Source organism: Choloepus didactylus, chromosome 7 (assembly GCF_015220235.1).
Source record: "Choloepus didactylus isolate mChoDid1 chromosome 7, mChoDid1.pri, whole genome shotgun sequence".
Taxonomy (NCBI): Eukaryota; Metazoa; Chordata; class Mammalia; order Pilosa; family Megalonychidae; genus Choloepus; species Choloepus didactylus.
Genome location: NC_051313.1, coordinates 50,698,033 through 50,710,033, shown reverse-complemented (window position 1 = coordinate 50,710,033; position 12,001 = coordinate 50,698,033). Strand labels below are relative to the sequence as shown.

The following is a 12,001-nucleotide window of genomic DNA, read 5'->3' as shown; positions in this document are numbered from 1 at the left end:
CAAACAAACCCTGAAAAGTGGAGAAAAATTTTTGGTAGCCTCACTGTACACAAGATGACAAAGATTAGATGAAGGGGTCCTGATGAAAGGCATCAGTCTCTCAGTTGAAGGCCCTAAAGGACTGTGATATAAAAACAGGGAGAAATACACAGGTAGACTGAGTCTTACCAACATGCAACCCACTGTCCATTTAGCATAGTCTGTAAATGGAATATAGTGATCCACCCACACTCTGCTTCACTAAAGGCAGGAACTGTTACCTGGAGCTACTATAATGCTTAATATACCATGTCTGTCATTCAATAAAGAAGTATTAGGCATTTCAAGAGATAGGACACCATATGACTGAAAAATAAAGACAAAAAAAACAGATGACCAAAAAGTCCCCATAGCTCATCCAAAGAATTTAACAGATAAGAACTTTAAAAATAAATATAATTAATATGCTCAATTTTCCTGAACTGATGAAAGAAATCAATTGACTTTCAAGCACTGCAAACACACACCAGATACACTGTTGTAAAATTGCTAAAAACCAGACTAAGAGAGAATCTTACAGGAGTCAGAGAACACACATTCCTTTATGGAAGCAAAAACATTGATAGACAATTTCTCACATGACAAGACTCAAGCCAGATGATAATGGAATAGCAGTTTTAAAGTGCTGAAAGATAATAATTTCCAACCTGGAATTTTATAATCAGCAAAAATATCCTACAAAAAATGAAGATTAAGTAAAGATGTTTAAAGAAAAAAATAAAAAGGGAATTCATTGCCAAGAGACCTATACTTAAAGAAATATCAAAGAGAGGTTTTTAGGTAGAAGGAAAATGATACCAGAAAGAAACAAAGAAATGCATAATGGAAAAATCAATTGAAATGATAAAAACATGGTTAATACAAACTTTATTGTACAAAGTAAAATTAGTAATGTCTTCTTGGATTTTTAAATATATGCAATACAGGACATCATAGATGTCCAGTCTCCTCAGTGTGATAACTGTATCGTTGTTAGGTAAAAGACTGCCATTGTTTTTAGATTTATGCTGAAGTGTCTTGACGCTGCAACTTCCTGTTTAGCAAAAATTTAAAATGTAGGTATACAAATATGTATGTGTGCATGTAGAAAGAGGGAAAAAATGTAAATGACAGGTGAATCTACATGAAGGCATATACCGAGATATAGATATAGATAGATAACTGATAGACAGATACATACATACATACATATATGCACATCAATCATGACCTGCCCCATAAGTACTGTACGTATTAGCTTTGTAAAAAAAATTAGAATTACCACTACATACTTTCTTACCTTGAAGAGCCTGTAACTTATGATCATTTGAAGAATTAAGAAATCTATCTACAATTATAATTCTGTTCTGGAGGAGCTTCTCAATAAGTTCAAATCCTTCAGGTCCCAGCAGTTCAAATAGCTTACGAGAGGAGGGAAAAGAAAAAGGAAAACTGTTACCTCAAAATTAACTTTTTCAAGTTATTAACACACAATTCAGCAGAGGCAGGAAGCCAAACTAATACAGATATACCCTTAAAAAATATAAGGAAAAAAGCAGTTTAGGAAAGAAAAAGAACTCTCCACATCGTTAAGGAATTTTCAGGTTTATTTATAAAGGCAATCTACATTACACATTTAAAGAACATGATTCAATTTTTTAAAATAATTGATTTATGTATAAAACTCTAAATCACAAAACAAATTCTTCTACTGGATTTTTCTTGTTACAGTCAAATGAAATTATAAAATTAATTTAATTTGTTTTCAATATACTGTGCTGGCTGTCTCAAATAGAGTCCAAAGTTCCATTTCTCTTATTCCTTACTACAGCAAAGCTATTATTCTACAGCTAAAGAAACATTATGATGTTTTAATGAATCATGACTACATGTCAAAATTTTTACAAATATTTTTAATGCTTAATAAACAGAGCTACATGTACTTCATGTAATTTTATAAAAATGTCCCATGTTAATTAAATGCAGAATTGTTCCCAAAGATTAAGCAGATTCCAGAGTCAGAGAACCAGTTTTAGGATTCAGAGACTTTCAATTAGATAACTATAAGAAATAGCTGTTCCAGAAAATGTTTAGATTTTCTCAAGTATGATCTGAGAATATAAATTATTTCCCTGTCCAGAAAAATAATATGCTAATTCTGCAAGGGACGATTTTCAAATTAGCTGAATTTTAACTGCTCAGAGAATCTACACAAACAAAATCATAATTAAAAGTAGAAAATTATGGTGACTATATATGAGAGGTTACACAGCTAGTAGTAGAACTGAGATTTGAATTGACATCTACCTGAATACAAACCTAAAGAACTTTCTACTATACCATGCTAACACCTTTGAATATTTTCCAGAAAATTATGTGTGACATTGAAATAAACATGGATATTGTACACACAAAAGCTAATAAGGTAATATAAAATATATCAATTAAGGTAAGTAATTTTTACAAAGGAAAATGGCAGAAGCAGTAAATATACAACTTGCTCCTCTCCCCCAAAAATGGTGATATGTTACAGAAAGGGTTTAAGACAGACAAAGACAGAAAATGCCACAAAAGAAGAGATGAAGTAGTTTCTCTTTCCCTTCACCAGCATATTGCTTCAAAGAACACCCACCATAAGGTATGGTACATGGACTCTCAGAGTTCCCTGAGACTCTCAGGGAGTTCACAAGGTCCAAACTATTTTCATAATAATACTTAGGTGTTTTTTGCCCTTCTCGTTGTAATGACACTTGTATTGATGACACAAAGACAACGATGGGTAAAAGTGCTGCCACCTTAGCACAAATCAAGCCAGTAGCACTAAATTTTACTAGCAATCATTGTATTTTTCACTGTGATGCAAGGTCAGTTTAAAAAAAAAGAAGAGCTGGTTTCACTTAAGAATGTCCTTAAGTGAACAATAAAAATTAATTTTCTTAGCACTCAACTCATGAGTACATAACTTTTTTAAACATTCTGACAAAATGGGAAGCATAACAGCACTTCTGCTGTAGACCAAAATACAATGGTTGTCTAAAAGGAAAGCATTACTACTGAGATATTTTCATATATCACCACTTTTAGTTGAAAGAATGACCAAAGGCAAACTATGGTTATTCAGAATGGGATATATGGCAGTCATTTCCATGAAAATGAATCAAGTAAGGCTATCACACAAAGGAAAACAACTGAAAGTATTTGTTGCTAAGGATCATTGTTGCCAATGATAAATTTCAAGCTTTTAAGAGAAAATCAGAATTTAGAAAACTTGTATCTACCACTGTGAGCTTAACCACTTCCCAATTTCTGAAGAGGTAAGTGATGATATTAATGAATATGATTTTTTGATACTGTATAAGGAAACGTGTCAACATTCAGAAGAGCTGCAGAACTCATGGAATCAATTATTTTCCATATGTGGCATTACAAAATAATGCATGGGTAAAAAAATCTATAAAAAATGAAAGATAGACCAATGGATTTAATGTAACAGAGAATGACAAGTTCATTGCAGACTTCCAGATTCTCATTGCAACTATGCTGCAAGAAATTACCACTTGTGAAGTTCTAACATATACCAAAAAATAAATATCAACAATTACCTGAAAAGGCTATTAAAATATTACTCCCTTTCTAACTACATATTTGTAAATATCTGTTTACTTCAACCAAATAACACAGTACAACACATTATACGCAGCAGAAGTAGATATGAAAATCCGGCTGCCTTCTATTAAACTAGACTTATAAGAGGATTTGTAAAAATGTGAAATACTGTCACTTTTCTCTCTAAACTTTTTGGCTTTGGAAAACATAGTTAATTTTCATTAAAATGTTATTTATCATAATGTCTAATGGGTCTTTATTTTTAAATGAATTAATATATATTTAAAGTATCTCTTTTAATTTCAAACATAATAAATATCAATAGATACAAACTAGACAAACAAAAACCCTTTTAAGAGCATAAAGAGGTCCTAAGACCCTAAAGTTTGATAACTGATGCCCAAAGCTATTAAAAAAAAAAAAAAAAAAAACCTTCTAAATCCTCTGCTTCCTTTATACTACGTTTCCATAGCTTTTTCATGCCATGACACATTTGGTCAGAAGATTTATGAGGCATATTGAGGTAAATGGATAAGGTTGTTCTGACCAAAGGAGACTAGTGAAGGCCCCAGTGGCCCTTGGCCCCATACAACTGCCTTGAGGCCTGACCAAGAGTAGTATACCAGGCCACCTGTAATTCATTGATGGTCTGTGCCCTGGTACTCCAGTTAGAAACTTCTACACTAACACACAAATCAGTTCATATCACACCACAGTTTAAGACCGTTAGAGCGCCCTGCTACCTATAAGACAATATCCGAACTTCTGAGCACCCCTACGTGATACCTTTTATGTCTCTCCCCAATGGACCTGTCCCGTATCACAATCCAGCTTTCCCCAACTGACAGATCACACCAACCCATCATCAGCTACTCCAGGACTTCATAGCATGCTCTTTTATATCTCCATGTGTCTGAATATGCTGTTTCTGCCAGCAGAATGCTCTTTCCAACCTACTCAGCCTGGTAACCTACCCTTCTACTCTTCAAAAGCCAGCTCAAATAACTCTTCCACTATGAGGCTGTCAGTATTCATTTTTTGCCTGGCAGTTAGTACAGCACACAAAGCATCACCCTTCTTCAAGACACATTTCCTTTTTGTTTCTCCAAGAGTTAAAACAGTAAAAGAAAATGTTGTGTTAATTAAGGTTTATCAAAGACAGGTACCATTCATATAATAGTAGTACTTTCTTTCACATTTTTTACCCCCAAATAAATGTCATCACATTTTAAAGGGAATCATTAGAAATACTGGATCACTGGTAGCTACCCCAGAACACTGAAGTCTTCGGAGAGAAAGCATCACCTTGCAGATCCTGGATTTTGGACGACTCCTAGCATCAAAACTGTGAGGCAATAAATCAGTGAATTCCCATTGTATGGTATTTGATTTAGCACCTAAGAAACTAAAACACCATCCAACACAGAATAAGGAATAATTTTTGTTGTCCTGTTGTTGCTGTTTACTCTCCTTCAATTTCCAATAGTTCTAATTATCTTCCTGTTATCTCAAAAATGATTAACATATAACAAGTATAGGAAAGGCAACTAAATCCACCTTAAAATTTCTGAATAAGTGATAAGAAGTACCAACAGGTTCTGTGAAAAAAGCTAGGCAAATAGTCCACACAAAATAATAAACATGGGATCCATGTTTGACTCTTCTTTCTAATACCGTTTAAACATTGTTCAAAGTGCTTAGGATGTGTTAAGAATCCAAATATTTCTCAAAAGAGTTGTAAACCTATAGAATTATCACAAACTTCTAGGAAACAGCAGGTAGTAAAAAATAATGTTCATGGAAAAAAAAGTCTAGCAATATTAAGCATGTACCAAGAATAATAATGTACTAAAAAAGAAGAACAAGGCACTGGGAAGTCATACATAAACATAAACATGAAGTTTTAAGTTTATATTGATAGCTTTAGGCACTTAGTACAGGATATTCATGAACACCATAAGAGAAAGTCCATACTGATCATAATTAACAACCCAAGACAGGCATTGTAACAGGACTGTTTTTAAATAAGATATTTTGAGTTTTAAATAATATCTATTAATTTATCTTTTGAATGATAAATGCAAAATCTCAGGTTTCTAATGTTTTAACTTAACATCTAAAGCAAGAATTTCTGAATCATCAGGTCTCCCATTAATCTTAGGTCACCAATGATCTTCCCAAATCCAGTGGTTTTCTTCTCAGTATTAATTATAAAACTATGCAGCTTTCGACATTTAATCTCCACATTAACTTTTCTGAAATTCCCTGATTACAATTCTCCTCAGTCCTTCTTTCTCTTACTTTCCTGAGCTTCATCCATGGCTCAAGGTACTGCTCTTGGTTTAATTCTCAGGTGCAGGACACTGAGTTGAGCCAGAGACAATGTACCGTGCAACTCCAGGGGATAGCAAGCACATAGCCACAGTGTGAATGGTAAACCGTGCAGTCTTTCTCAGCATGAGTATCTAGCACATAGTCAACATTTATTAGCTATTGTTATCTTTATCTTGACAGCAGCCAGAGGGGATTCTTTCAAAACATAAGTCATGTCCTTCCACTGCTCAAATCCCTTCCCCCATAACTTCCGATCTCAGAGCAAAAACCTAAGTCCTTAAATGTGACATAAAGCATATGATCCAAATACCTCCATACACTCACTTTTCTCTGATCTCATCTCCTACAACATTCCCCTTCATGCTCATTACTCTAGTCACTCTGCCCTTGTTACTTTTCGTTAAGTGTGCTCTCATCTATGGGCCTTTGCACTTGCTGTTCCCTATAATTAAAATGTTATGCCTCCAGATATTCACAGGGATTCCTCCCTTACTCCCTTCAGGGCAAATGTCACCTAATCAGAGTGGTCTTCTCTGAGCAACCTATCTAAAATGTACACCCAACCAACTGACTGTCCTTACACTTCTAGCACATGACATATTACATATCTGTTATTTATTGTCTGTCCCCACACTCCCTTCTCCCACCAACACACAACAGAATGTAAGCCCTATAAAGGTAGAGGTTTTTGTCTGTGTTTATTCTCTTCCATCATCTAAAATCAGTGATTGACACAGTAAATACTTCCAGAATTGAATTAAAAATCACATAAACAATGACCACAATGGAAATTATCACAGATCTTTTTATCCACTCTAGTTTTTCCACACTTAGTCCAACACAGTGCTGACCTTCCAGGCATTAACAAGTTCTATTTTAAAATAAGAGTCCCCAGATTTCACATAACACATATTAATTTATAAGTGTTAATGCTGTAATGTTAGATTATAGATCTAGGAAGTCAAATATCAACAAAATATCCACAATCAAAGTTACTTCTCATTCTTCAAATCAGCTCTTATTCCCAACATTTCCAATTCTGTTAATGATACTTCAAACCCTCAGTTTGAAATCTTCTGACTAGGATTATATACTTTCTTCTAGTTACACTTAATATCAAATCATATTACAAGTCTAGTTATTCTTCTCTCAAAATACCAAAAAAAAGCATAAAGATTGAAAAAGACATGCAAAACTAATGAATAAATCATTAAAGAAATTTAAATACTTCATTACAAAACATAAATCACTTAACACAAAAGATGCAGTAAAAGATATAGTAAAAGATAAACAGAAGAATAAAAAAGAAAGACATGAGACATAAAGTAAACAAACTAAAAATGGCAGGTGTAAATCAAACTATATCAATAACATTAAATATAAATGGATTAAACAATCTAATCAAAAGGCAAAGACTGTCAGACTGGATTAAAAAACAGGATTCAAATACCTGCTATCTGCAGGATATAGATTCAATCACAAAAAAGGATGCAGTGGCTATACTAATATCAGATAATATAGACTTTATAACAAAAAAAATGGTATGAGATAAGGAGGGTTATTTATAACGATAAAAGGGTAAATCTATCAGTACGATATAACAATTACAAAAATATATGTACCTTATAATAGAGCACACCAAAATGCATGAAGCAAAAACTGAAAGAAATGAAGAGAAATAAACAATTCAACAATAGCAATGGTGAGTTCAATACCCCACTTTCAATAATGAATAAAACAACTAAGCAGAACACAAACAAGGATACAGAAGACTTGAGCAATACTATAAACAATTCAGATCTAACAGACATCAATATTAAACCTCCACCCCATAAGAGATACATTCTTATCAAGTACACATGGAACATTCTCCAGAACAGACCATATTCTAGACCATAAAGCAACCCCCAAAAATTTAAAAAGATAGAATACTATAAAATATTTTCTCCAACCACAAAGGAATAAAATTAGAAATCAATAACAAGAAAAATTAGGGAAATGCACAAATATGTGGAAATTTTAAAACAGAGTCCTAAATAATAAATTGGTCAAAGAATAAATCAACAGTGAAATCAGAAAAATACTTTGAGATGAATGAAAACAAATATACAACCTACCAAACTCATGGGATGTAGCTAAAATAGTGATTAAGAGGGAAATTTGTAGCTGTAAATGCCTACATTAAGAAAGATGACAGCTCTCAAATCATAGGCTAATCTTCAATATTAAGACACTGGAAAAAGAAGAGTAAACTAATCTAAAGCAAGCAGAAGGAAGGAAATAACAAGTAAAAATGTGAAGGAAAGAACACAAAAACAATAGAGAAAATCAAGGAAATTAAAAAAATGGTTCTTAATAATATCAACAAAGTTGAGAAACCTTTGGCTAGATTGACCATGAATAAAATAAAAACACTCAAATTACTAGAATCAGAAATAAAAGAGGGAACATTATTATCAACCCAACAGAAATGAAAAGGATCATAAAGGAATACTATGCGCAACTATATGCCAATATATTAGACAATTTAGAAGAAATGGGCAAATTCCAAAAAAGGCATAACCTACCAAAAATAACTCAAGAATAAATTGACAATATGAATAGATCTAGAACAAGTGAAGACATTGAATTAATAATCAAAAAACCACCTATAGGTCTCAAACAGATATTTGCACAGTGTTCATAGCAGCATTATTAACAACAGCCAAAAACTGAAAATAACCCAAGTGTCCATCAACAGATGAATGGATAAATAAATGTGGTATATATACACAATGGAATATTATTCAGCTGTACAAAGGCAGGAAGTTCTGATACATACTACACCATGGATGAGCCTTAAAGATACCATGTTAAGAGAAATAAGCCAAACAGAAAAGGATAAATATTATGCGAATTCAGTTACATGAAATACCTAGAATGGGCAAACTCAGAGAAATGGAAAGTAATTGATTACAGGTTCCATGGGCAGGGGAAGGTAGAGGAGTTAATGGGTACAGAGTTTATGTTTGAGGTGATGAAAAAGTGCTGGTAATGGATGGTGGGGATGGTAGCAGACGATGGTGAATGTAATTAATACAACTGAATTGTACACTTCAGAGAAGTTAAAATGGGAAATTTCATGTTCTGTATATGTTAACACAATAAAACAAAAAAAAATTTACATACAAAGAAAAGCCCAGGTCCAGATAGCTTCACTGATGAATTCTACCAAATGTTTAAAGAAGACTTAATACAAATTCTTCATTTTTTATTGATGTTATCACATTGACACCAAGTCCAGAAAAGACAATACAAGAAAACTACAGGCAAAAATCTCTTATGAATATAGGCACAAATATCCTTAACAATATAATAGCTAACTGAACCCAGCAACATATGACAAAGAATCATACATCATTTCAGTGAAATTTATGTCAGGATTACAAGGTTGATTTAACATCCAAAAACACAATTAATGTAATACATCATATCAACAGAATAAACAACAAAACATACCATCATTTCAATAGACACGGAAAAAATATTTGACAAAATCTAACACCCTTCTGTGATAAAAATACTAAAAAAAAACAAAGATTAGAAGATAACTATAACTTCCTCAGCCTGATAAAGGGCACATATTAAAAAAGGCACAGCTAACACTATACTTAATGTTGAAAGACTTGATGATTTCCCCCTGAGATCAGGATGTCCTGTCTTACCACCTCTATTCAACATTGTACTGGAGGTTCTAGCCAGGGCAATTACTCAAGATTTTAAAAGAAGGAAAACTATCTCTATTAGCATATGGTTTGTATATAGAAAATCCTAAGGAATCCATTAAAATACTGTTAGAACTAATAAATGAGTTCAGCAAGATTACAAGATACAAGATCAATATACAAAAATCATTTGTACCTTTATATATTTACAATGAACAATCCAAAAATGAAATTAAGAAATCAATTCCATTTACAATGCATTGAAAAGAATAAAATACCTAGCAACAAATTTAACAAAAGATGTGTAAGCATATATACTGAAAATTATAAAACACTGTTGAAAGAAATTAAGTTTCTAAATAAATGCAAAAATACCTCATGTTCATGGCTGAAAGCCTTAATATTTCTAAGATAGCAGTACCCCCCAAACTGATCTATGGATGCAATGCAATTCTCTATCAGAAGAATCCATATGGAAATGCAAGGTACCTAAGACTGGCCATAAAAATTTTGAAAAAGAAGAAGAAAACAAAGAAAGTAGGACTACACTGCCTGATTTCAAAACTTACTACAAAGCAACAGTAATCAAGAGTGTGGTACTGGCAGAAGGACAGATATAGATCAATGGACTACAATTGAGTCCAGAACTAAAATGACGTGTCTATAGTCAACTGATTTTTGAGAAGGGTGTCAAGACCAAGAACAAGTGTTGGCAAGGATGTGGTACCAGCAATCCCCATACACTGCTGGTAGGAATATAAAATTTTTGCAGCCACTGTGGAAAACAGTTTGGGAGTTTCTCAATAAGTTAAACATGGAGTTACCATATGACCCAGCAATTCCAATACAAGGTATGTAGCCCAAAGAACTGCAAGTGGGTCTTCAAACAAAAACTGGTACACAACTGTTCATAGCAACACTATTTACAACAGCCAAAAGGTGAAAACAATGCAGAAGTCTATCACTTGATAAACAAAATATGTATACATATAAGATGGAGTACTACTCAACCATAAAAAGAAATCAACTACTGATACAACATCGATAAACTGTGAAACCATTTTGCTAAGTAAAAGAAGTCAGTCACAAAGTACCATATATTGTATGATTCCATTTATATAAAATATCTAGAACAAGGAATCTATATAGATGGAAAATAGATTAGTGGTACTTTAGGGCTGGAGGGAATGGGGGATAGGAGATGTTAGCTAAGGGTTTGGGGGCTCTTTTTGAGGTGATGAAAATGTTCTAAAGTTGACTCCAGTGATGGTTGCATATAATCCGTGAATATCCTAAAATCCCATGAATTGTATACTTTAAATGGATGAATTGTATGAAATGTGAATTACATTGCAGTTGTTTAAAAAAAAATCTTATGAACCAGAATGACTTAAAATATTTAAAAGTAAAAAATTTTTGGTGGGTTTAAAGATAAAGATTAAATATAATCTTCCTTAAAATGCATTTTAAATCAATATTTTTAATTAATCCCTGTTTTTAAGGTTAAGAGTGGTATTAAAAAACCTGCAAATACAAAAGCTAACTTAGACACATACCTTCATAGTTACTTCTCTCCCACTCCCCAAACTGTAGTAGGAAATGCTCTATACATGAAGCATGAACTGTCCTTTATATCTCAAAGAATTTGTTAATTCTTAAATTGAGATATAAATTGCTAAACAGAGATAACCATACACATATTCTTAGCTACACAACGTTCCTTAAGCCAAGATGCAATGTTCATACATGATAAATTAGAGACTCTAGTTAGAAATTTTTAGCCCAAACATAACCTTAAGAAATCACAATTTATCTGGAAGATAACTTCTAATGCAATGTCCCAGGCATAGGATCAGAGCACAGAGGGCACATTTTTTTTTTTAGAAATAACACACTAAAGACCTTGCAAAAGAGACAAGGCTGTTCTGCTCTCAATAATAAGACTTCTATAACACCAAGATGAAGAATCCCCAGCAGAATTCTGAGATCAGCTGCCATCAGATTAAAAGAAATCTGAAAATTATGCTTCCCATAACATTTGCCATTTTCATTCACACTGAGAGCAGGTGCAGTTCTCATTCAAGATTTGCACTTCAAACTAATTTGGCACTGTGAGTGACTGTTTGTAAAGGTACAGCTGTCTGGATCACTGCTCTATGCACTGATGCAAGTTCCAGACTCTGCCAATTTAAAAAAAGAGACAGAGAGAGCAAGTAGTACAAAAGCATACATTCACTACAGAGGCTTTAAAAAATAAAATTAAATAAAAAGAAGCAGCTCTCAAACAATGAAAAGACCAGTTTCACTATCCTGGCTATAAATTAAGGGTAAAAGATCTA

The 12,001-nt window shown here is 33.0% G+C and overlaps 1 protein-coding gene across 4 annotated transcripts in view; it reads right to left on the bottom strand.

Moving 5' to 3' along the window:
* The window catches only part of ASCC3 (activating signal cointegrator 1 complex subunit 3), a 415,044-nt gene that overhangs the window by 312,000 nt on the left and 91,043 nt on the right, over positions 1-12,001 (bottom strand). For all 4 annotated transcript variants that reach the window (XR_005217810.1, XM_037842529.1, XM_037842528.1 and 1 more), the window contains exon 5: positions 1,319-1,439. Coding sequence is in view for 3 of the 4 variants with exons in the window: in XM_037842529.1 (XP_037698457.1) it covers positions 1,319-1,439 (121 nt within the window). In the remaining variant the exon portion in view is untranslated. The remainder of the gene's footprint in view (positions 1-1,318; positions 1,440-12,001) is intronic.